Source organism: Oculina patagonica, chromosome 8, assembly GCF_052425735.1.
Source record: "Oculina patagonica isolate OP01 chromosome 8, crgOcupat, whole genome shotgun sequence".
Taxonomy (NCBI): domain Eukaryota; kingdom Metazoa; phylum Cnidaria; class Anthozoa; order Scleractinia; family Oculinidae; genus Oculina; species Oculina patagonica.
This window is the reverse complement of record NC_135765.1, coordinates 23090039-23116482: the sequence shown is the minus strand read 5'-3', so window position 1 is coordinate 23116482 and position 26444 is coordinate 23090039. Positions and strand designations below refer to the sequence as shown.

Below are 26444 nucleotides of genomic sequence, written 5' to 3'. Positions count from 1 at the left end.
TTAAACCAGCTTGATTTTTATTTCCCTTTGTTTCAGATAATGATAATGAATTTGAGACAATGAAAAATAAAATTTAAACTGGTTTGAAAATTTTTCAACTAAAGATAAAATTAAACGTGCATTTTTTTTTTTGACCTTACACTTTCCAGCCAATCAGAAGGCGCGTTGGCCGTTGCGTCTCACCCCAAAATAATTTTCTCGGTGCTACAACCCACGCTATGATCTCTGGGTAATCAACCGAAAAGAAGCATGGCGGAGTATTTAGCGTCCATCTTTGGAACAGAGAAGGACAAGTAAGTGTTTTCTCGGCGATGTTCCATAGTTACCGAAGCTTTGCTTTAAAAAATTTTTATGCTAACGAAATATTATTCATCTAGTTTGTGAAAATTGTGCGGATGCTCTTCGGTGGATGCGAAATTCACGAAAGCGTTCGGAAACTCCAAGTTCTGAGTAGCTATAGGGCTTCCATATTTTCTAAATGTAGCGAAGATTTAAAATGAATTTGACTCCGTTTTTGTCTAAGTCAGTTTTTATAGGATTGGGAACTTGGATAAATAAAAATTAAATTCTGAGAAAGGGAAAACGTCTTAGCAATTCAAGGTTTTTTACCTCGAATGTGATTATGTCAATGGTCAAGTCAGTTTACATCGATGACAACATCTTTACAGATGAAAAACTATAGAATAGAAATCAACGGATTTATTTTATAGTAATAGATGCCGTTTCAATGAAAGATACTGTAGCTAGCGTTTTTCTCCTAAAAGATTCCGTTTAGCTAGAACAACTAGTCTTAAAATTGTTTATAGGTGCAACTGTGTTTCTTATTTACATTCACATTTTATCTGCTCTACAGAGTAAATTGCTCTTTCTACTTTAAAATTGGTGCATGTCGCCATGGGGAACGCTGCTCAAGGCTTCACAACAAGCCTACGTTTAGTCAGGTTGGTAGCTGGTTCTTTTTGTTTGCCATCTGTTTCTCTGTTGGCTACTATTTTAAACAATGTTTAGTGGGGCTGGGAAACAGGTTATTTAATACATACACATACTTCAAACTTAGTTCATAGACTTTGTGAAAGTTTGATAATTACAAGCTACTACCATTTCCGTTCACCCATGAAGCGTGAACAATTTAACGAGTAGTTTTACCTTTAAAACCTCAACATTGTTGTAGCATGTCACTTAATTGACTAATGAAACGTTTGCGGTCAGGTCAGGAAATTGACAATGTTTTGGTTCCATACGATCATGTTTTCTTCACGAGCTATCAGTAAATTCAAGATTTGTCCGCTTACTTTGATGAAAGTCTGCTCAGAAAATACTATTACAATGGAGAGGAGAAAAGATGACAAGTTTGGTAAGAATTATCGTCCAGGAGTCGCTTTAGAACAAGATTTTCAATGCTTGATTCATTTGTCCAAAGTGTCACATTTTCAGATAAAAATGTTAACTTTTTAAAAGTGAAACTACACGCTTAATTGTCCACGTCTCATGGATGAACGCAAATGGAAATACACTTCTCACAGTTGTTGTTAGAAAATGATGGCCGTACATTTTACCTCTAGGCTCAATTACCAGCCATCTTTTGCACCTGCATCCCCCCTCCCCTCCCCCCCCCTGTTGGAGGAGGATGACAAACCAGACTCACAAAAAGAATTGAAATTAAGCCTACATTTATTTTTACGACAATACCTTGCAAACCTAACACAGCCAATGGCACATTTTTTTTGAAACATTTGGCCCTGTGCCAACAACATCGTTCATACTGGGTTGGAAGTTTTAGAGCTTTTCTGCACATTTTTATGAACATTTTCAGGGTTTTTGTGTGCTATGAAGAATAGTTAAATGTGTCCTTTTTGTCAGTGGATTGTACAAAAATGTTTTCAGAAATGGTAAACTTGAGAATAACTGCATACGGTATAACAAAATGTTAACATGACTATGAGGCTTTCTGACTAAAAATGCAAATTTTGAAATATTCCTTTGTCTGTTGGTTCCCACAAGAGACTACATACAAAAAATTTATTACATGTAGCATTTAGCTACTGGTTGTTGCCCAGATTGGTAGGTGTTATCACATCCACAAGTGATCTGCGAAGTATGATTTTACACAGAGGTGGTTAAGATTATCTTTTGTTGGTTTCCAGACCATTTTACTACAAAACATGTATCAGAACCCACAGAGTGCAGCACAGGTTGCTGATGGAACAAGTGAGTCATAGTTTACGTATCAGTGATATGTATAAGCTGTCATATATAATACCGCTAATAATTATTCTGACATTGTAAACTTTAATGTAAACATTAATAGTCAGCTCCCCACAGGGCTTTTCAGTAACTATTTTACAATTTACAGAATTAAGGGATGAGATCGGACATCAGCATATAAGGCGCCTATGGCAGCCGCTATCCGTCCATGTGTATGATCTCACCTCACCACCAACCCATGGAATAGAACAGACCACAACACCGGGAACTTCATGCCCTACTCTTTGCGATGAGTGTGTGGGTTCTTTAACATCCCCTGCTAATTATAACACTGAAGATGCAGGAGACGGGGCCTACGGTTTATCGTCCTTATCCGAGAAGACTAGAATGTCTAACCATTTGCAGATGTAATTACAAAGGCAGCACATTCTCCTCAGTTATTTTAAGACCCTGAGTGTTGATCCGGTCTGGGAGTCGAACCCGAGACCTCCTGCACGACAGTCTGGCGCTCTACCACTGAGCTAACCGGTCGGCGGTTAAAAGAAGTCTGCCTCTAGACTAACATAAATAGAGGATATTACACGGTGGCGCGAAGATATGAATTTTATTTTGGAGTGGTAAAGCAATATTTTACGAATGAGCGCAGCGAATGAGTAAAATATTGCAAGAAGCTCTTTTAAATAATTTCAAGTCATATGAAGTTTTCTTCTTCGCGTTTGTAAATATTTTTTGTAATGTTGGGAAATCTAATAAATAAAGGCGGGAAATGCATATCCTTACTAGTGAGGATATGGAAAATACGCCACTACAGTCCTGGATGCAGTTTCGTATGATTTTTACGAGTGGTCTATTTTCCAGTAAAACACTCGCGGCTATATAATAAATGAATATATCACTTTATTAACTGGTAGTGTCAATTTGTTTAGCAGAACTATGCTAAATGAGGAGTATGGTGGCCGAGGACTGCCAATACAAAAATCCTGGTTTTGGAGGATTTTTTTTTATTTTATTAATTGTTTTCATTCTGATTTGTAATTATTTTTCCTCTTTCTTTAAATTCATTTTTATTTTAAATTTTAAATTTAAGACCAGTGAAAGTAAAATCAATTAAAATCCAAATAAAAATCAAACGAAATCAAAGTAAAATGAAATGGAATAAAAAATAAGGCAAAGGGAATGTGAAACAGAAATGAAATGAAAAACATTTAACAAGTGGCAGGGCTCGGCCATACGAAAATTTAATTTAATTTTCAAAGCAAAGTGAAAATAATTTTTCGCATGGCCGAGCGCTGCCACTACCAGCGTGCCATACGAAATAGAATCTTCCAAAATGGCGGCCGGCAGTATGTCACGTATGGCAATGTGGATCCATGATGATAATCTAAAGGAAGCTATGTCCCAATTCGTTTAGCAAGGTTTGAAAAGATCTAAAATCTTGGACTTTTTGAGACGTGATATTTTGCCTCCACTACACATCCGGACACACAAGACATTGATTAAATTGGGTGCGTTGGCCAGCCAAGCCATCGTCCCGTTTATTCCATCTCAACATATAATACAAGGTATGAATAAATGACAAATACTAAGTGCACCAAAGCCGGACACGAAAACCCCTAAAAACCAGCAAGTGGAGAAAACGGGGAACGTGTGACCCTGACCAAGGCAGTGGCGCAACCCTTGGGGTTTTAGGGTATTATTATCTAACTACTGTAAACAAATACTTTTCCAAATATACAAATACTTTTCCAAATATACGATCTTACAGTGATACAACTCTGATAGCAAACCTAAATATTTAAACAAGACGAAGCGTCATTCGAAATATACAATCTTACAGTGATACAATTATAATAGCAGAACTAAATATTTAAACAAAACGAAGCGTAATCCTGCATCCACTGATGACATAGGAAAAACAAATATAACCAAACATTGACCAAAACGTGACGAAGGCTGACCGTAGAATGTCTCACCTTTCTAACGGCCACGTATTTAAACTCAAATCCCACTATACACTGCACACCTCAAACCCGTACCCAGCCCTCTGATCCGTGCCGGCAAAATAGTAATTTATGCTAATTTAAGATCATCACAAATTACATTTTCTACAATGCACGTGTAGTATTCGTAGCCTTGAGAGGAGGCCTCGTTACTTCGACATTTTATGCTGCAATGACGTTGGGATTGATGATTTTATGAAGGCTGTCGAGAACCAGTTAAAAGGCCCCAGGTAGCCATTAGGTTACAGAGCACTGCATAAGAAGATCCGACAGGAATATGGGCTCAATTTTACGAAAGACCAAGTGCATAATGTAATGGACCCAGGCGTTTGAGGCCTGCATGACTCTTATTAATTATTACTCTTATTGTTATATCCACATGTGATTGTCGTTTCAGAGCTTTGCGCTAAAGAGTGTGTCTTTTAAGGATCTGTCATTTTGTATAAAATGATTGGCCAGGGGGATCTTTGAATATTTCGTGAAATAGTAGCTACCATTTTTGCATACCGTAAAAACTCGTGTATAAGCCGCACTTTTTTGCCGAAATTTTGGGCTCAAAATCGTGGGTGCGGCTTATCTACGAGACCATTGCAGGCAATTTTACAGGGCATCTGACAGGATGCGGTGCGGGTCCTCGTAAATCTGCATAAATCGCTCACACTGCATCCTCCGCGCATTTTTGCGCATAAAACTGAAAAATTGCTCCATATAAGCGACAAAGCAGCTCTTTACTATCCTCACAAACAAAAATAACAAGGAGACTGATCATTTTGAAAAAGTTTTTCCTCTCAAAACAGCGACGAAAACCACGCTTTTCGTCCGTGAATAATTTTAAACCCCCAGGCGTTCCACGTGTCTCTTGGCGATGGGCCTGGATACTAGTGCCTGGTTACTAAGTACGAACGCTTTCACGAACACGGCGCAAAATCAGGTGCAAAATTTGATGTAAAAACTGCGATGAACGCAGAAATACCTGTCAACGAATGGCAGAAAAAGATCAAAAATGTTAAAGTTGGCAGAAATGATGTTTATTCTATAAAGTTCTAAAATTCTGGGTAAGACTGAAGTGTTTTCCGTTTATGTGTTTATAGTACATCCTGCACATCGATCGGAAAGGCTCAAGGAATCAACTTTAGCTTTATTGATTGTTGAAATTTCCTCATAATCCAGCATTTTTTCACAATCAACTGGGCATTTTTCCGCCAGGTTTTATTTTTTTCTCAAAATCATGCTTGAAATTTGGGGGTGCGGCTTATCTACGAGTGCGGCTTATACACGAGTTTTTACGGTAAGTATTTGCAGCTCTATTTTTTTCAAGCTGAGCACTGATGGTTGATATTGCATGAGAAAAGGCAAGATTCGCCTGTTTTGTTTATGTTCCCTGACCTCAAATTTAACCTCTGAGATAGTGGCCGTCTTCTTGCCTGAACTAAGCCATTTGGTGACATATATCAAGCATATACAACACGAAAAACAATCAAATCTAATCATGTGGTGCCAGAACGTAACACAACGAACAAGGAAGGTAAACCAAAATATCGAGCTCAAGCATAAAATAGTTGTTGTTGTTCAAGAGACAAAGCTCTCGATCAAATTAATGCATGAAGCATGACCTTTCCAGAATCTCTTTAAACCAACTTTTGGCTTTCTCAAAGTAAAGCATTAACAGTCTGTGGCAAAGAAGGACAAAACTAAATATGTCCATAATAATATACAATATAACTTAGCCTGCGAATACAGCCGCCTCTCACTCTTCGTTGCGGGACGCGAATGAGAGGCGGCTGTATTCGCAGGCTAAATATAACTTTGAATAGTAATTATTCTGAAAATTAAAATCAACTTTTCCCGAAAATGTTGAATTGATTATTTAGCTGGTCCTTCCAGAACAAACAGAGCTCTACAGAGCTTTCCTAGAGCTCTACAAACAGGAAATCGTGGAGACCAATGACCCCTATACATTTGCTAGGCTACAGTCTTACAGCGCTATTCAACTTATACTGCCTCCAGATAATAAAGCATATAGTGCCCTTCAGAAGCGAATGAGAAGCAAAAAGGTAGAAAGACCGAACAACTGTCACGATCGTAGGAGTCAAGAAGGACTCTTTCCACCAGTTTAACAATGACAATAAAGTTAGTCATGGCCACCCAAAGAGTTGACCCAGTTGGGTCCCTGGTCGTGAAGTTTTCTTTTAACTCATTCTCGACAACCTTTACGCAACGCAGCCAAGTACGGCATTAAAGTCTCGAAATGACGAGGCCTCCTCTCAAGGCTACGAATACTACACGTGCATTGTGGAATATCACGTCTCAAAAAGTCCAAGATTTCAGATCTTTTCAAACCTTGCTGAACAAATTGGGATATAGCTTCCTTTAGATTATCATTGCCATATGTGACATACGGCCGACCGCCATTTTGGAATAATCAATCTCGCAAGGCACGCTGGTAGTGGCAGCGCTCGGCCATGCGAAAAATTATTTTCACTTTGCTTTCAATCAATCAATCAATCAATCAAAACTTTATTTATAGAGGGTTACACGTAATAGTTTTACAACTAATAAATTTGTGGCCCTCTCTAATGTACTAAAAAAATTAAGAATCTACTATAAACAATAATCTAATTTAAAATTTAGTTAAAACCTAATTTAAAATCGAAATGTAAGTTAAAAATTTAAAAACTAATCTACAGTATTGATCCAAAGGTAATTATTACTAAATAACACAATCTAATAGTTATAATCTAAAAAAGGGGTAAAATGAAAATTAAATTAAATTTTTGTATGGCCAAGCGCTGCCACTAGTTTTGTTTTTCATTTCATTTCTGTTTCACCTTCACTTTGCCTTATTTTTTTATTTCATTTCATTTTACTTTGATTTCGTTTGATTTTTATTTGGATTTCAATTGATTTTACTTTCACTAGTCTTAAATTTAAAATTGAAAATAAAAACGAATTTAAAAAAAGGAAAAATAACTACATATCAAAATGAAAACAATTATAATAATAAAATAAATAAAAAATCCTCCAAAACCAGGATTTTTTGATTGGCAGTCCTCGGCCACCATAGAGGAGACTGTGAATATGAGGAAACAAATATAAATCAAACAGAAACTTGTTAAAAATGGATTTTATTTCGAAATAATGGGGAAATAGCCAAGTTCGAGTTAGCAGGGTTCAACTGTATTACTTTTGGTTTACAAAAAATAAATAAGAAGTATGGTTATTAGTTCAATAGGTTTTGATTCTTTTTTTTTCACAGGTAGTGCCATTTCTGATGTAGAGGCTCAGGAACATTATGATAAATTCTTTGAGGTTTGCATTCTTCCAAACTCAAAATAAAAATTGTCCTGAGATATTGTTGTATGTTTCTTTTGATTCTTGTTCTATGAACTTGTTGGCACATCACAGCAATAAATATTTACTGTTTAGTTATTGATTTTAACCACCAAGTGAGTCTTTCTGAAGAAATATAGCATGATAAATTTTGCATAAACTGAAAAACTCCGAAAAAAATTCTGACTTCTAGAATGTTATGAGTCATATGTGTCTGTCCTGATTTGACTATCTGATGCGGTTCTAGTCAAGACCCACATTTCACCCTTGCTCATAGAGTCTCCAGTAGCTCAGTGGTAGAGCAACCGACTAGATCACAGAGGGTGGTGGGTTCAAATCCCATCTGGAACTCTGAATTTTTCAGTTAACCCTTTGACTCCTGGAGATTTTTCAAAAACACGCATTTTTTAGGTGTTTTTGACCTTTTAAGGTCTATTTTAAGCTAAAATAGCTCCAAATCACTCAAATCAGCCCTCGAAACACAAAATGCATCCTTATTTCTCACCAGAATGACGTTTAACAACTTTTTAGCTGGTGCATGCGCACAAATCAAAGTTTGGACATTTGGCTTTTCGTTTTTTGTTTTGTTTTTTTCGCTTTTCCTTTTTTTCTTCTTCCTTTCTTTTTGCTGCAGTGTTTAGCCTTCTAGCAGGTTTCTTTTTAGTAGAAGAATTTCCGCGAAAGCGTAAACGAGGCAAGAACTACTTACCATGGACAAGCAAAGGGTAGAAAGAGGCAATTTTCCTCTGAGTTTTTCGCTAAAATTTTGAAGCGTTTTGGTGCATATTTCAAGTTCCATTAATCTAATCGCGCTGGTTTAGGTATAGTTGGAAAGGTCTTCTACTGCTTCACAATTTGAGCATAAGTATCGCATTTCTTGGTGAAAGGTGATGACGTCACAAGCGGGACAAGTGCCCCGATCCTTTGCGGCCCGTTTAGGCCGGTGCAGGAGTCAAAGGGTTGATGCAAAATTTATCATGTTAATGATTTTATTTTAATAGTATATGATATGTTTGTTGATAACTTTTGTTGCCTTTCTTATACAGGATGTCTTCCTGGAGCTCGAAGAGAAGGTATTAACACTATTTCAAAATAATTGGGACTTTTTCATTATAATTGGGACTAAAAGCTGTTATTGATTATTGGCTGTTATTGGCTATTAGAGCCAATCAGAAATGGCCAAATCCAAAGATGCAAGACTCCACTAATGTTATTCAGTATGAGGTTTGTTATAACCAATGAGATGCTTGTTATTCAATAACAGAATAACGAAAGATAACAGGGATCGTATCACTGACTAATGTTAGTCAAATAGACCAGTAATATTTCAGAGTCTAAAATAGCTAGGCTCATTTGATAGTTTAGATGTCAAATGTAACAAATACCCTAAGAGGCAAAACGTGATCTTTCTTGTAACAATTAGCATTTGTTCAAGTCTCTTAGCGTTCTTGTTCGATCGCTCGCTGTATGCTCCAAATTCGCAATCAAAACGATAAAAGGTCTTGCTGATCCTGTAAAGAATACGTTATTGATATTATTGAACAGTTCGTTCTTCACTTACAGTTTTGACTCAAATCACTGGAACAGAACATTCATCGTTTCAGTTTCAAAGTATTAGATAAAACCGATTGGATTTCTTGCTCGAAAATGCTCTCAGTCGAGCTTTATGTTCTAAGTGGTTGATTCATAAAAATAAAAACGTCTAAAACGAAACATATAAGTTGTTTCATGTCAGTAGATACGTTAACATTTAGCTGGCCGAGTTCTGTTTTGGAATAAAAGGTCATTGTTAGTTGCGTGCAATGCAAGAGAAGATTGACCTCCAGGTCAAAAATTTTACGCAAGTTCATCCAATCTGCTTCATGTTACTGACTCGATAAAACATCAATGTCAACATATTCTCTTGCAACCTAAAATGATTTCTAAACATAAGAATTTATCGCATAGAAATGATGACAATTAATTTTGATTTGCAAACGCTCGCTTTTGTCTTTATGTAGGCCATTTTGCAAAAGATGTCATGGCAATGTTCGCCGCCTGACAAAGTGATTGTTTCGCGGACGGCAGATAAAAAGGGCAATTTTTCGAAAAAAGTTTCATGCAAGAGATTAAAGTACTGCCAAATTTACAAACCTTATCCAAAGGCTAATTTCAAGAGCGGCAAGATTTTGGCAAGACCGACGGTTGATTCGGTTTTACCTTTTCTTTGTAATCGACAAATTGCCAAACATCCCTAAACTCGCTTAAACTGTAACCGGCAATGTGTCAAAATATTACGACAAAACTGCATAACGACCGACAGATCACGAATATATTTCATTCCTCCTATAATCTTTCGAATTTCACCACCGTATAAATAGTTCATTTTAATGTCAGATATTCCGTGCCTGTCTTGGCTGGTTTGCACCCTTTGCGTTAATGGTTTAACGATATCCGATATGCACATCAGAATGTTCCCGCGCAAACGATGAATGCTCTAATATCCCGCCAAGCTATCTTTCCAACTCAAGTTTCTTGTCTTTCCAGTTCTGTCTTTTATTTCAGTTGGAACAATACAATATTTCGCATTCGGCGTTCGTTTTCAAGCACTACATAAATTGCAGTTTAATCCAGTTTAATGACGGCACCGATTTTCTCTCTGTACACTGTTTATCAATAAGCATGTTAGTGTGTACTAACCTCTGCTATTATCGCCGGCTACTTCGAATCCCTGAAATCCTGCCAGCATCGTACTGTTTTTTGGTAAGTTCCGCTCGTGTAAATTGTCACATTTTACAAACCACTCAAACCCTGCCTTCACCATCGAGAAAAGAATTGGACTACAGTCTCTCTTATAACAGTCCATTCACTGGCCATGGCCGTCCACATTGTTCGTGTCTATGTCCCAGATTCGGTCAACAGAAATTATTTGAAAACATTAATTAGCGTTTTCGAAGTAATGTTCTATATTCCTAGGCGGCAATATGTAGTAGTTCTTCTTTTCCATGATAATCATGAAATTGGTCGACTGGGTACTAAAAGCTTCTCCTTTGACTCGACGCGCCAGTTCATATTGAAGTTTACACGACATCGCAGGGGGTACTCCAGTGCACGTGTTAATGACGTTAATTTACAACTACTAATAATTACTATATTTTCAGCGGAAGATCTGAAGTATTAAACAAAGGTAAACTTTATTTGAAAACCTTTTAGTTGCGTTAACAGTTTGTTATGCACAAGCTCTTCAATGACCTTTTCAAACACAATTTGCTTGCAATGAAGCAAGTATTATGTACAAAAAAATTAAAGCACCATTTTAAAAGTTCTCTACAAGTAGTAAAATTTAGGCTTTCCTAATGGAGGTGTAAACTGCAACTCTAAGTTCGTCCTGGGAATCTGAAGATTTTGCCAGGAATCAGTAGAGTTGGGAAATTTTCTGGGAGGCACTAAGTAAGCTTAAATTTTGAAAAGTTTGAGATTTCTTGAAATTCGGGACGATATTCTAAATTTTCGGTAGGACCTTTATTTTCACATGGTTATGGTCAAACAGCATTTGTTAGAGCTGTCATCCCCCCTTTCCTACAGCATGTGTTTAGGTTTGTATATTTAGGCTGTTGTTGATTTTCAACTGACTTTGGTGCTGTCAAATAAAACTTTTAATCGCTCATTTTGAATACCAATTATATTTGTTATGATAAAGGCATTTGATTATGTTTTTCTTTTTTCTTTTGACGAGGAGCTTTGGCGTTATTTGGCCGCTTTCTTTTGTCTCCAAATATCACCTGTCAATGAAAAAGAACAAACATTTTATAATTTTTATAATTTATAAACTAGTAACATACGTGTTCCTCATTCATTTAATTCAGCTACACACTTTTTCGCGTCGTAATTATTCTTGTTTCATCCTTGGGGTCACACATTTCATTTTATTCAAAATTGCTCTACTTTATTCGCATGGGAATTAAATATTTGGATTGTTTTTTTCGGTTCTTAGGAGATTTCTAGTAGCATGTAAGACCCTGTTTCCTTTTGTAAACAAGCCTGCATTCTAATAAAACCGTAACTGATACGATAATGTGCCAGCTCCTTTGTTCTTCGGTTCCCTGGTATGATCTATCGCATTGAAAATCTAAATATTTGCCAAAGAAAAACGCATTAATACCACAGGAATTGCAAAATGCCATGATGTACTAAATCGGGCTGTGACATTGTAGTGTCTGTACTCTCAGAGGTTGGCATTACATGGAGGTGGGGGACCCCGGGTAGGTGAGGTAACCCGCCCAGCCGTGGTCGAAAATTAGCTCGCGTTTACATGCAATCTTATCAGCCCGGGATCCCGGGGTGACCTTTTCTCGAGGTTAGCACGTAAACAGACAAAATGGCTTCGTTTATTTCTTTCTCTCATTCCTTTCAGTGGTTTTGTAGACTCAGTTACTGAACTTCGGAGCTAAATTCGTTTCTGCGAAAATCGAAGGTCGTACAATGACATTTTTTCGTAAAGTGCAAGCCAGGTCGGCCTCGAGATATTTATAAATTCCATTGAAAATGCATATCGCATTTCGTTTTGTAATCTTATTTGCCCAGGTCGCACTTGAGACAAACATGAAATGTTGCAAGATGTCGAGGACAATGTTTGTCTCGGAACTTGTCCGAGACAATTTGAATCGTTGTTTTTAGGGTCGCACTTGGAGACACAAAATTTACCTGTCACTTCACTGTGTTAATTTCGCAGCAAAAATAATATTCAAAAGGGAGAGGAGAACGGGTCGCAGTGAATCAAATCAAAGCAAATTTCTCATTCTACCTTGTTCGAAACGATGTCGAAGCTCATAAAAGAAAGCGCGCCGCCGTTAGCGGGAAATTATGAGCAAATTGCTATATATTATGATTCGGACTGCGGCTACAGAACAGTTGCTCTGGCCTATGCCGATCTTTCCTTTCATTTGGATTATCTTGGTGAGGGCTCTTTTCCCAAATAACGGAAATATTCGGTCGAAAACCGCTTGAATTCGTATTCATCAGACTGGACAGTGAAATGTGAAGCGAACAATTCTTAAGGATCACTGAACTGATTGACACCTTTATCACAAGAAAAACAATTTTTGTTTGTTGTTCGTAAAAAGTCCTGCTTTACAGGCCCTAAAATATGTTCGTGTGGGTTTTGCGTGAACCTTAGATTCTACAAGCTTCCTTTAAGCTGATTGGCGTGTTCCCTTGTTATGTGATTGGTCGAGAGCATTCAGTCAATATACAGTAGCATGTGAACTTGACATGATAACCCAATATCTGCAGCAAAAATTGGGTTATCATGTCGAGTTCAAAGTCCGCTTAGTTTCCAAGCCCCTCGTCCGTGTAGTGCTGTCAAACTTTCAAAAATATGGCTGAGCGATTCGACTCCGTTTCCGAAGAGGAATTGAAAAAGTTTTCATCGAGAATAAAGATTCTAAAAACACTGGAGCTGGCCGCTTACGAGAATGGTTCTTGTAAGCGGCCACTAGAGGTGAAGGGGATAGATGGCCGCTTACGGGAGCTTGCCCAGCTAACATAATGGTAATATGCATGTTAGTGGTGTTTCGAAATGTAACCGGACGTGGATGACGACAAAACAAACACTGAAATATTTCGGCTTCGGCAGATAACACAGACCTCGGTTTTGATAATTCACGATATCATGCTCAACCTCATCCAATAATTGCTTATTATAGAAACTCTGAAAATTTGTTTGGTGGTATTAAGAAAACATATTCATAAACGTGACTTTCGAGATGCTCCTGGTTTTGTATGGCACCGCGCTGGGCACCACGCGTGGAACACACTTCGCTCCAACATTGTCAAAATTACCGTCGATAGGCCCACCCTTATTTTGCGTGAACAAACGCGCAAATTCCGTAAAAACAGGGTGCTCAGATATAAAAAGGTGCTTTTCGAAGCCACATCTTCGAGAACAACCATAAAGGATATAGAGTTCGATGTTATTATTAAATGCAACGTGTGCAATAAGTATGGAAAGAAAGTAAGAGATTAGAGGCAAATGACTACGATTCTGCAACAACATACTGAAATGTATTGTTGACAGGTTTTTCCGGAAGAGTTTTGACAGCTTATTACTCTACTTTCAAAGTGGACACGCAAAAAGCCTTCGACATTTGACAAACATGTAGGAAAATATCTGAGAAGCACTATCCTGACTGTTGTCAAATTCAAATCAGTTTTGTTACGATAACACGTGCAATGCATTAAACGCTATCGAAAGTAATCAGTTATGAACTGAACACGAAATCATGAAAGGCGAATCAACGACAGCTATAAAATTCCATTCAAAAGATAAGCTTTTTCTTACTCGCTTGGTTGCTTCATTTACAACGTGATTAGAGCTTGGACCCTTTCAGCAATGAATACAGAAGAAACAGCACAGCACAGTTCTCCGTCCAGTTTATTAAGTCTTTTGCCAAACGCGTCACCATCGGCAGCACTGACTACATATAGCATCACATCAACCCCGCACGCCAATGCTCCTTTCGCTGTCTCGGGTCGGTCAACTCACAATTCAGCCGATGCAATGGCCACCAGCAACCCCAATGAACTATCCTAGTGTTCAAATTCCTGAGTGCCATTTAACAGCCAGTTGGGATATCCCCTTCAGTACATGTTTAATCCCTAAACCATGGTCCGGCTAAAAATACGTTCGATGTCGGCTCTGCCTTTTCTTGTGGGCCTGTTGTACAACAGCCTTATTCTAGCCGATTTATACTTTTGGCGCCGAAACCAGTGGATATGCATGGTTTAGTACTATAAATCTGTAGTCCCCCAAAATAAATATATCACGCATATGTCATGTCTTAACCTGAGTCGCGCCTTGCCACAAAAATTTAGCTTGTTGTTATACGGAAATACGTAAAATAACCTGTAACAGTACGGTTGACGCTATGTATAAATACAAGCTTGTAACTATCAATTCTAAAACTCCCTGAAGAAGTCCGTGACAGTCGGACAAAACGCGTCGGAGTATTAAAAGAAGTTTTACAACAAGTTCGCAGTGCTGCTCACTAGTTTAGCCTTTTAAAAATTCCAATTACAATCACATCTTATTTCTTTCAATCCTTTTTGCAGGACTACAACATAAAAACAGTTGAAAAGGACAACTGGTTTGCTGTGTCGTATTCCGGCTGTGAAACCTTTTACATAGGACAAGTGGAGGGCAAAGGGCCAAATACTGTCCGTGTTAATTTTTTAATTAAAAGAAATGATTTTTACTACTGGCCACAAAGCTTGGACAGACAAGACGTTGAACTGAAATTTATAGTCTGCCCGAAAGTAAATGTACAATATTTAAAAAGAAAATACAAGGTCCTGGAAGAGGAAAAAAATTTCAAAGCTTTCACAGGATTTTCAAAAAAAAATAGTTTTAATTAACTTTCGAAGATTGACATTATGTTACATGTCTTTTGACCATTTTCTTTTCGGAACCTTGTAGAGAAACTTCTCGGTCTACTTAGATCGCTTCAGATAGAGATTACAAATCCAGCAACTAGTTAAGTATATTCGCCCAGATGGGAACACTTTTGGCGGGATATTGTATTATTATTGTATTATTAATGTACAAGCTAATTGTGTTTGAAAAGCTTAAGGTTAACCAACTTTTGATGCAACTAAAAGGTTTTGAAATAAAGTTTACCTTTGTTTAATACTTCAGATCTTCCGCTGGAAATATAGTATTATTAGTAGTTGTAAATTAACGTCATTAACACGTGCACTGGAGTATCCCCTGCGATGTCGTGTAAACTTCTATATGAACTGGCGCGTCGAGTCAAAGGAGAAGCTTTTAGTACCCAGTCGACCAATTTCATGATTATCATGGAAAAGAAGAACTACTACATATTGCCGCCTAGGAATTTAGAACATTACTTCGAAAACGCTAATTAATGTTTTCAAATAATTTCTGTTGACCGAATCTGGGACATAGACACGAACAATGTGGACGGCCATGGCCAGTGAATGGACTGTTATAAGAGAGACTGTAGTCCAATTCTTTTCTCGATGGTGAAGGCAGGGTTTGAGTGGTTTGTAAAATGTGACAATTTACACGAGCGGAACTTACCAAAAAACAGTACGATGCTGGCAGGATTTCAGGGATTCGAAGTAGCCGGCGATAATAGCAGAGGTTAGTACACACTAACATGCTTATTGATAAACAGTGTACAGAGAGAAAATCGGTGCCGTCATTAAACTGGATTAAACTGCAATTTATGTAGTGCTTGAAAACGAACGCCGAATGCGAAATATTGTATTGTTCCAACTGAAATAAAAGACAGAACTGGAAAGACAAGAAACTTGAGTTGGAAAGATAGCTTGGCGGGATATTAGAGCATTCATCGTTTGCGCGGGAACATTCTGATGTGCATATCGGATATCGTTAAACCATTAACGCAAAGGGTGCAAACCAGCCAAGACAGGCACGGAATATCTGACATTAAAATGAACTATTTATACGGTGGTGAAATTCGAAAGATTATAGGAGGAATGAAATATATTCGTGATCTGTCGGTCGTTATGCAGTTTTGTCGTAATATTTTGACACATCGCCGGTTACAGTTTAAGCGAGTTTAGGGATGTTTGGCAATTTGTCGATTACAAAGAAAAGGTAAAACCGAATCAACCGTCGGTCTTGCCAAAATCTTGCCGCTCTTGAAATTAGCCTTTGGATAATGTTTGTAAATTTGGCAGTACTTTAATCTCTTGCATGAAACTTTTTTCGAAAAATTTCGTTAGATAAATGCAGCTACTGCCCTTTTTATCTGCCGTCTGCGAAACAATCACTTTGTCAGGCGGCGGCCTACATAAAGACAAAAGCTATGCGATAAATTCTTATGTTTAGAAATTATTTTAGGTTGCAAGAGAATATGTTGACATTGATGTTTTATCGAGTCAGTAACATGAAGCAGATTGGATGAACTTGCGTAAAATTTTTGACCTGGAGGTCAAGCTTCTCTTGCATTGCACGCAACTAACAATGACCTTTTATTCCAAAACAGAACTCGGCCAGCTAAATGTTAACGTATCTACTGACATGAAACAACTTATATGTTTCGTTTTAGACGTTTTTATTTTTATGAATCAACCACTTAGAACATAAAGCTCGACTGAGAGCATTTTCGAGCAAGAAATCCAATCGGTTTTATCTAATACTTTGAAACTGAAACGATGAATGTTCTGTTCCAGTGATTTGAGTCAAAACTGTAAGTGAAGAATGAACTGTTCAATAATATCAACAATGTATTCTTTACAGGATCAGCAAGACCTTTTATCGTTTTGATTGCGAATTTGGAGCATACAGCGATCGATCGAACAAGAACGCTAAGAGACTTGAACAAATGCTAATTGTTACAAGAAAGATCACGTTTTGCCTCTTAGGGTGTTTGTTACATTTGACATCAAAACTATCAAATGAGCCTAGCTATTTTAGACTCTGAAATATTACTGGTCTATTTGACTAACATTAGTCAGTGATACGATCCCTGTTATCTTTCGTTATTCTGTTATTGAATAACAAGCATCTCATTGGTTATAACAGACCTCATACTGAATAACATTAGTGGAGTCTTGCATCCTTGGATTTGGTCATTTCTGATTGGCTCTAATAGCCAATAACAGCCAATAATCAATAACAGCTTTTAGTCCCAATTATAATGAAAAAGTCCCAATTATTTTGAAATAGTGTTTATTGTAATTTGTTATCATTATTAAGAAGACTTATTATTTACAATATACCTGTGCCAGTTGTCCCAAGTCTAGGAAAAAATATCCACCAGTTGAATCGCTATTATATAAGTGTCAACAAAACCATGATCACTATCCATTTGATAGTGGTTTTTCTAGTGGATAACTTTTTCCTTTGGACAACCAGGGCGTGAGAGTGACAGTGACACATTATTGTTACATTTTAATTTCATTGACCAGATGAGAGTACAGTTTTGCCTGTGATCTTCTCATTCTCATTGTATGGGAGTTTTTACGGACCCCCACCCCCATAGTTTGCGACATTCAAATGTATAACCAAATATGGTCATGAGCACATGTAGTGACTTTCTCAGAAACTGGAGAGACGAAGCAGCGAGTTGAACTGTGAGCATACTGTGAGTTATTTAGTGAGTTTTAGCTGCGGAATAAACCTGAAAACTAGTGAGTTCTGTGTACCGTTGTTGAACGGCTCATCATTTTGTTACAATAAAGGTTATCTTACATATAAAAATTACATTGCTTTGGTCTGTAACAGCTGGGCATCCAAATCTTTTAAAGACACCACTTTTCAAGGTTGGGAGGTGCAGTGGCCTAATGGTCAGTGTGCTAGGCTCAGGATCAAGCCCTGGCTGGGGTCACTGCTTAATGATATCAAAACCGGGATAAGCTCTGGCAGTATGAGCCACTAGGCTCAAGGCTTCCCTCACCCCTTCTATTTGTTGTCACAGTATGTTTACTTTTTCTTAAAAATAAATGTTATATTCAGCGAGTGTTATGAATCTAGCACATAAAATGAGAAAAAGCTTGCCCAAGATTACTCTCTTTCTTGTACTACATGTACAATATAAGGAGTTAAATGGCAACATAATGATGCATGACCTTAACCTTATGACAGAAATCAGTTATAGAAAGCTAAGACACTTTTATCTTCCCATCCAATTATTTTATTTGTACAGTACGGTGAAATTGAAGAAATGAACGTGTGTGACAACCTTGGAGACCACCTTGTCGGCAATGTTTATGTCAAGTTTCGCTATGAGGAGGATGCAGAGAAGGCTGTCAACGACCTTGACAACCGGTGGTACAATGGTGGGACATAATTATGTTTTTTTTCTTAGTAACCTAACTTCAAGGACATGACTTGTGGGTATGCTATTCTGAGGAGATTAAATATTGTAAACAAAAGTTTTCACTTGAGTGTTGGAAGTAATCTGTGTTTGCTTTGGATGTGCATTACTATTATAATTTATAGTGATTGGTTTAAAAAACTTGGGCCGCCTCAATTAATCAGAAGTTAGTCAAAAACCAATCATACCTTGCTTGCTCACATTTTCCCGCACTTCATGGGACTTTGGGTGTTTCCTTCAAGTTTTGATTGGTTCACTGAATTGTTTGAATCCTTTGTGATTGGCCAGAGTGATTACTTTGGTTTTAGTTTTATGCTCAGTTGAAAACTGATCCACCTAATCAAACAATATGTTGTTACAAGTTGTTTACAAGTTATGCCGTTTCTGTTAATTTGCAGGGCAACCAATCTATGCTGAACTATCACCAGTGACTGATTTCAGGTAACGTTCACCTTAGTTTATGGGAGGCGTGGTGGCCTAATGGTATAGCAGGATGGACTCCTGATCGAACAGTCCAGGATCAAGTGCCGGGGTCACTGTGTTGTGTTCTTGGGAAAGACACTTTACTCTCACAGTGCCTCTCTCCACCCAGGTGTATGAATGAGTACTGGCAAAATATTGCTGGGGGATAAACCTGTGATGGACAGACCTCACCTCTTGTAAATTAATAACTGTAACGTTTTTCCTTTGTTTTTAGGGAAGCATGTTGCAGACAGTATGAAATGGGGTAAGTTGAAAGTATTTTTTATTGTGATTTTCACTGACCCAGTGTGCTTTTGTAAGATTCTTTTTTCCTTAGCATGATGTGACCTACATTAATTGGAGTTTTTTACAATAATTTTGCACTTATTAAACAGGTAGCACATGTACTGTACAATGTGTTGTTTCACAAATTTTAAGTTTGCTCCATTCACACAATTTTGTAAAAACAGAATTGTACCAAATATGCAGTAATTCTACATGTACAGTATGGAGCCCAGTTCTCGGCCGGGTCCAGTTCTCGGCCACTTTGTGTTCAACGCGTTTTTTCACACCACAGTTGAATTTAAAGAAAAAGTTATTTCCTTCAAACGATAGACTAATTCGTGTGCTCTTAGTATCTTGAGTTTGATCTTTCAACTCGCTATAGAAAGCTCACACGTTGAGTTTATGCAAAGGTAGGTGAATTTGTTTTTTCGAAAACTTGTTTGTTTACGGCTCCTTAAAATTCATGGATGTAGTTAAATTCGTATTTTGTCCGTGAGCCCCTACCAAACGAGCTAATTTTTGGCGTGTGAAACGTAGAATAATTCAGCTTTCTGCTTAAGTTATCTTTTTGTTGAACCGTTGTATATTTTGGTCTTAATTTACTTCGAAATTTTTTCGTGTGACTTTTGCGTATTTGCCAGTTCTCGGCCACCCTGCTTGCTATTTAACAATTAGACGGCAAGCTCAAGGTTTCTACCGGCTGATAGTTGGCGAGGGGCGAAGCCCCGAGCCAACTATCAAAAGCCGGTAGAAACCGAGAGCGAGCCGTCTAATTGTGTTAGCATAACCCACTGACCGATCTATTAAACTCAGAATATCGCTAGAATTGATTTATTAAAGGTTTTGATTGATAAAATTCAGCGAAGACTACGCGCGCGCTCCGAGAGCCTTCTACGGATCGATAGTAGGCACCTGTGTAGCCAATCAGATTGCACGATTACCAATAGTAGGTCAGTGTGGTTATGCTAACACAGTTTAGTGCTTTTGTTTTTAATATAATTTCATCTGCTTCAGCAATAATGAAAGAAAGAAATGTTTAAAAAATAAAGTTCAATTAAATATCTAAGTTTTGAGCTGACTTTTGTCTTTTCTATTATTTCTACAACACCTAACTCTTTCAAGACCTTTTCACTGAAAATAAACCATCTAAATGCATTGGTCACACAACGTAGTTCTGCGGGTTTGCCAGACCCTGCATATAGGCAAGCCACTAGGCGGGTTAAAAACCTTCTTTTCCAAAGTAAAACAAAGTCTCATAAAATAATTTGGGATCGACATAACATAAATAAGTTTACAGAGTGATTTTATGACTGTGGAAATTAATTGAGCCTTTTTATACAGAAAATTACGCACAAGCTTTTTGGTGGCCAAAAACTGGGTCCAGGTGGCCGAGAACTGGGCCCACAAACGGAGCTTTTATTTTTATTATTGCTCGGGCAAATTAATTATTGACCGGTCGATAGCTTTACAACAAAAAGCTGAATAATGTAGTTAGCTCTGGGCGAAATTTCAAGTTCCTGCGGTTCTTCTGAGGTAAGAAATACAAGTTTACGTCAAAAGTGGCCGAGAACTGGGCCCCATACTGTACATGTATTTACACTGAATTTTTTGTTCTTGTGAAGAACCATGAAAATTTTTTATAGTTCATCAAAAGCAACTTTACACATGTAGATGCAAAAGAGGTATCTGTTTGTTTTTAGTATTAGTGTTGTTTTTATTAAGAATTCAGTTATCTGGTTTTGAGATACGAATGTAAGCTCTTTCAAAGGTAATGCTACATGTAGTTACCAGTAAGTGTTGTTTAGAAATTCAAAATCATGCCTATGAAATTTATATTTGACAATTTGATCATGAATTCCTTTGTTTTAATTACTGTGTAACAGATTTGTAGACTGTAAAATTACTTTCAATCTTTATCAGACCCTGTATATAAAAGTTGTGGAACGATTTTACCCTTGGTACAATCTGTTGTTTTCCTTTGTTTTATATTCATTATCATATAAAATTATTTCCATTAAAGGCTGGTTCTCATATGATCGCCCCAATCGTCTCTTCAAAAAGTTTACCCGCTCCAATCGCCTCAGACTTTGCTAACGACAGAAGCAACAGAGACGATCGGGGCGATCATACGATCAAAGAAAAACACCCAATGGTACCAGGGGAAGAATTGAACTACAACGTTTGTTAATGTATAATAATAATAATAATAATAATAATAATAATAATAATAATAATAATAATAATAATAATGATAATAATTACGAATTTGTTGTGCGCAAATTCCATACGTAAATGTTCAAATGCGCATTACAAAAAACAAAAAGTTAAAATTACAGCTTAAAAACTAAAATTCTTAAAACTAAGTTATAGGTTAAAAATTACAAGCGTTAAAGTACAATTTATACCTAACTAAAATCTAAAATTCTAAGAAATTACAATTCTATTCGGATTTTAATAAAAACGCTTTAGAAAACAAATATGTTTTAAGTTTGCCTTTAAAAAAATGTATGACAATATTATTGTAAATTGTAAAAATTGCATGTGATTGTTGCCATTTGTAGTTAGAGACTTTCAACCATAACCCAATAAGTAGATAGTGTCTGATTGTATGATCCCCTCTGTTATGCAGTGAATGCACACGAGGAGGGTTTTGTAACTTCATGCATCTGAGACCGATCTCGCGGGACAGCCGGTAAGCGCAACTCCAGCACTTATCTTAATATATTTGAAACCTAGTCTTCTTGTATGTTCCTAGAGAGTGTACTCGCGGTGGGTTTTGTAACTTCATGCACATGCGGCCAATTTCAAGAGAATTGCGGTGAGTTGTTAGGTTTGATGTAAGGGTTAGCGGGTGGGGGTGGGGGGGTTGGGGGTGGGGATGTTGCACCGGTTACCAAGGAACTTGCCAGACCAAGGGAAAAGAAAGCTTCAATCTTTGTTTCTGAATTTTCCCTTCCTCAAGAAATTTTGCTCATGAATTTGTTAATGAGCAAGGACCCTGCATGACCTTAAGGAAATTAAGAGGCTGTCTGTAAAAGCGGTCTGGTCTATCTGAAAATCCTTTAAAAATAAATAATCTCAAGAAGCAGGTCAGGTTGGAGTTTTATTATAAGTACATGAAAGTCTTTCAACATACTAGAAAATGACCACTATCTATTTTTCAACCAGATGGACCAGATAGTTTTTACAGAGAAAGCCTCTCCACGTTTTGCACTTAGTGCTGAGAGGGTTTTATTTTGCTATGGAGCTTGACAAATAATACTTGGGAAGCAGAATCTGATTGGGCAATTAAAAGGAATTGGCTTATTATGCCCCATAAGACACCATCATGGAAAAGGTTTTCGACAGTATATTCACCGAGATCCTAGCCATTAACTGTACTGAACTTCTGTCAAGAGTTGAAAGGTTTATGAAAAACTACTTCTGTTACAGGCGAGAGTTGTATGGACGTAACCGGCGCAAGAGAAGGTATGTGCATCATAATGACTTTTTATAACCATTAAACCAAGCCAGACTGAAACAATGTATTTATCGCTGCTAACAAAGGCTGGGAACAGTAGAATTTTGGACACACAAACCTTGTGTAGCCTTTGTCAACAGTCATTTAGCTCTTGCCATACTTAACTCTATCTCTGCTCAAGAAGAGTCCGAGATACAAATCAGTGAATGCTTTTGCGCAACATGTTGGTCACAATAAGTGAGTTTATCCCTTGGCGTGTCTAAAAATGTCTATCTATTGCAGAGGTGCTGGTGGTGCTGGTGCTGCCGGCGCAAAAGAGGCATCACCACGGTGTGTACAAAAACGGTCACGAAAATTTGTTATGTGAAACACAGTGTTCTGTCAGCACCCCACCATTCCAAAATAAACAAAATGTTCAATTGGATGTTAAAAATTCCAAACAATAGTGAGTGAAACAAAACTCCCCTCTTAAAACACTGCTTTTCAAATAATAAACAGATCATTGCATTCAAGTTTTCCTGTTGTTTGTAACCAGTGTTTTTGTCAGTATACGTGCACGCAAAAGTCTTAAATTTGTTCTTTACAGTTTGCACTTTTACATAATGCAATTTTTAAATACTTGTTTTGCAGCTGTAACCTGCCTGCTAGCATAAACCCATTGACTTGCTTGTATCAATTTAAATACTACATTTCAAATCATTACAGTACATCGGTGTATGTTCAGACAGTTTAATATTTTCACTGAAAGACTAGAGTGTAGCGCACAGCATTTGTATTTGCATGTAGGTAGAGATTGTGAGCCCAAACGTTTTTCAAGACACAAAATTTTTTCCAGTTATACCCTCTTCTCCCAAGAAAGTAATCTAACGAGTATCAGAGCTAATTTTCAATGTTTATAGTAAAAGAGGTTTCTTTTCTTTAACTTTTTCAGCAACGTTCTTTAAATTTCTCTTTCTATACACACTCCTAGTTACCAAAAAAATCCATTCTGGTTATTAGCCCTCCTGTGTATTTAACCCTACCTTGGTTGCCAGAGGGGTTTTTTGAGCGGTTTCCGGTGTCAGTCATGTCTTTATTGTGACTTCGGCCGCCGAGGTATTCACCGTGCGCAAGAAAAAATCTTCTGGTACCCAGGGTAATTTAACCCCCGCCTCGTAGAATATTGTACTTCGAATAGAAATAGGCAATAAGTGAGTTTGCAAGTAGAGTGGCAGTTCAAAATGGTTCTCAGAATCGTTTTCTTACAATATATTCCTCTTCAAAGTCTTAATATTATACTTATATATTATACTTATCAGCTCACTTCCAAACAGTCTTTTTGTGCCACCTATAAGTCTTTCCAGATATAAAGCAGTAAACCGAGCTTTAAGCTCTCCCCAGTTATAACTGCACCTAAATCATTTACAAAGTTGTACAAATCCAGGGCTTGTATGGGAGATTTTATGATAAAAAGATCCCTTCCTACAGTATTTGTAGCTGTTTGTAAGCTTGTGCAATCAAACTTTTCTGGTGTTCTTCGTGTAAAAATTTTCAGGATGGCAAATTTTTCCTTCAACTCAACCCGAGGTAACAGCAAAGGACAAGGTCGCCCAACCAACCAAACATTGTCAGACATTAATTTTTTTTGTTATAAGTCATTTACTATAACTCGATGGAAAAAAAACTTTTGTTGTAAATGGGTGGTTATTTTATTTGCCTGTCATAAATCATTTTTGCACTGTTTACAAAAAATAGTTCCTAAAAACAAGCATTTTGGATGGGATCAAGAATGGGATCTGTAGAGTGAATATTTAACAACTATTCCATGAGCGCATGTTAGATATGAGATGGTAGATGGCCAATGAGGCACGTAGCGCCGAGTTGGCTATAACGAATAATTGTCTTATTAAAAACGCCCAAATGATTCCAATATTTGAGCTCCCCAGTTGTTTTCATTGACGTGCTTCGGCTACTCTATTTGTGGTCAATGATATATGGTCATATACCATTGCTTGTTAACCAATCAAAACTCAGGAATTGCATTATACCATTGCTAGTTTTTAATAAGAAAGTGTATACACTCCACAGATCCCATCCTTGGTGGCGAATTATCATAATTATTAATTTTACCCAAGAGAATTTAGCTTGGAAAACTCTTCTTGTGAGGGCCAAACTAAAACCGTTGAAAACCGCTCAAAATTTGCTATCTAAAATGACAGGATTTTGAGAGGTCCACAAAGTTCTTCTTGGGTTTAAAAATTTGTTGAAGTACTTTAGTTTGTATTTTTTAACGTAATTAGCCTGCGAACAACTGCCCACTCCTCAAAAGGTTATTGACCAGTATAAAAAAAGCGGTCGCTACCCTTTGTTCGCAATGAAATTTTGTCCAAGTAGTCCAGTTAAAGTAGTCGCACTGTGACATTTTTGCGAAATTGTGACATTGTTTTGAATGGAGTTTCCTTTGGCAACACAATTCTCATTTATTGTTATTTTTTTGAATGAAGTTTCCTTTGGCAACACAATTCTCATTTATTGTTATTTTTTCGTTTCCAGGTCTCGCTCAGCGTCTCCTCCATATACAAGACGTTCTCGATCCAGGTCTCCGCCACCACCTCCCCGCCGTCGTTCCCGTTCTCCTCCCCGCCGAGATAGATCGCGCTCACCACCCCGCCGGGACAGATCACCACGTGACCGCGACAGACGAGGTCGTCGCTGAGCGTAAAACCCTTGTACTGCTGTTATTATTTTGTACTATATAGCATATTACAACTCAGTCTGTACTTTTGGTTCACAAACCAGCTTTCTGCATTGTTTCCCAAATCATTTGGACATCAGGTTTTCTTATGACTTAGTGGTCGGAAAAAAAAACTGAAATCCGTTTTACAAGTCCTTTCAGTCTCACTCGAATAATTCCAGAGTCGTTTTGTCCAATGAGTATAAAGCTGGGCACTCCGAAGCTCCCACGTCTATTAGTCGTAATAATTGGTTATTTCTTGGAGACGTAATTTTGACCTAAACTGGTACTTTTTTCGATTTCTTTAACAAGTCTAGGCTCCGGGTGTAGGAAAGCTCACTGGAAGTTTGCAAAAGTTTAAAAGTTAACAAAAAAAGGGTTTGCTTAAAGTTAGTAAAAGTTTTCTTCCTCTTCTCTAGTGACAGTTGTTAATACTTAATTGTCGTTACAGTTGCAGCCTAACAACTATTTCTCAGTTACAATTTGCTTAACTAACCCTTCATTACCCAGCAAGGTCTGTTTTGAACTTGTAAACGCCTGAGCAACAGTTGTTTGTACAAGCCAAATAAAAGTTAAACACGTCAGTTCTAGGTACGTAAGGCGTTTACTTTCCCGCCAACTCAACCCAATAGTTTCTTTAGATTCGTTTTATAGATTAGCCATCAACGATGATGGAGATTTCCCATTTGTAAGAAGTGTCAGCAATACTGTGAGTTGAACTCGAAGGGTTAACTAGCGTTGTACCCGGTGCCTTACTGTGTAAAACCGTTTTTAGTTGTAAAACACCAAGGACGCTTTCTTCCATTTACATGTACCGGTACTTGGAAAATAAAATTTGTGTCTTACTCCTTACATTTGTTGCCGCAGTTCTTCTCATTTTGATTTAAACGGCTGTGTAGTGTTTTTGACTAAGGTTGGTTAGCGACGGACCATTATTGTTTTGACGGGGGCGGTGTTGGGCAAGTACCAAAAAAATTATTGCGCAAGAAAAGTTGGAGAATAAAATAAAATCGAATAAAATCGTGGATTCGCAAAAATTTCCCAACCCTCCCCCCCCCTCCCCCGTCTCCTCAAAATTTAGTGCTGGGCACTAGTCGCGCGTCTTCCCGCGTTTGGCCCTGATTGGAAGTGATTGCATGTTTTCC

The 26444-nt window shown here is 37.6% G+C and overlaps 1 protein-coding gene across 4 annotated transcripts; it reads left to right on the top strand.

Moving 5' to 3' along the window:
• The first annotated feature begins 238 nt into the window (after positions 1-238).
• On the top strand, positions 239-26151 carry LOC144662886 (splicing factor U2AF 26 kDa subunit-like). 4 transcript variants are annotated; one of them, XM_078523817.1, is made up of 12 exons: positions 239-293; positions 854-941; positions 2145-2208; positions 7462-7514; positions 8582-8608; positions 18209-18341; positions 18778-18820; positions 19077-19106; positions 21882-21944; positions 22559-22594; positions 22869-22916; positions 25119-26151. In XM_078523817.1, exons 1-12 carry the CDS (start codon positions 250-252, stop codon positions 25279-25281), a joined length of 792 nt encoding a protein of 263 aa, XP_078379943.1. In that variant the 5' UTR covers positions 239-249; the 3' UTR covers positions 25282-26151. The 4 variants fall into 4 exon arrangements, with proteins under 4 accessions (XP_078379943.1, XP_078379944.1, XP_078379945.1 ...); XM_078523818.1 differs by lacking the exon at positions 21882-21944 and adding an exon at positions 21756-21818; XM_078523819.1 differs by lacking the exon at positions 22869-22916.
• The last annotated feature ends 293 nt before the right edge of the window (positions 26152-26444 follow it).

Excerpts from the sequence above, each read along its gene's own strand:
- LOC144662886 (XM_078523817.1), top strand. The coding sequence starts at position 250 with ATGGCGGAGTATTTAGCGTCCATCTTTGGAACAGAGAAGGACAA. Across the intron at positions 18,342-18,777 it reads TGACAACCGGTGGTACAATG|GGCAACCAATCTATGCTGAA; the intron begins GTGGGACATAAT and ends GTTAATTTGCAG. Across the intron at positions 18,821-19,076 it reads TCACCAGTGACTGATTTCAG|GGAAGCATGTTGCAGACAGT; the intron begins GTAACGTTCACC and ends CTTTGTTTTTAG.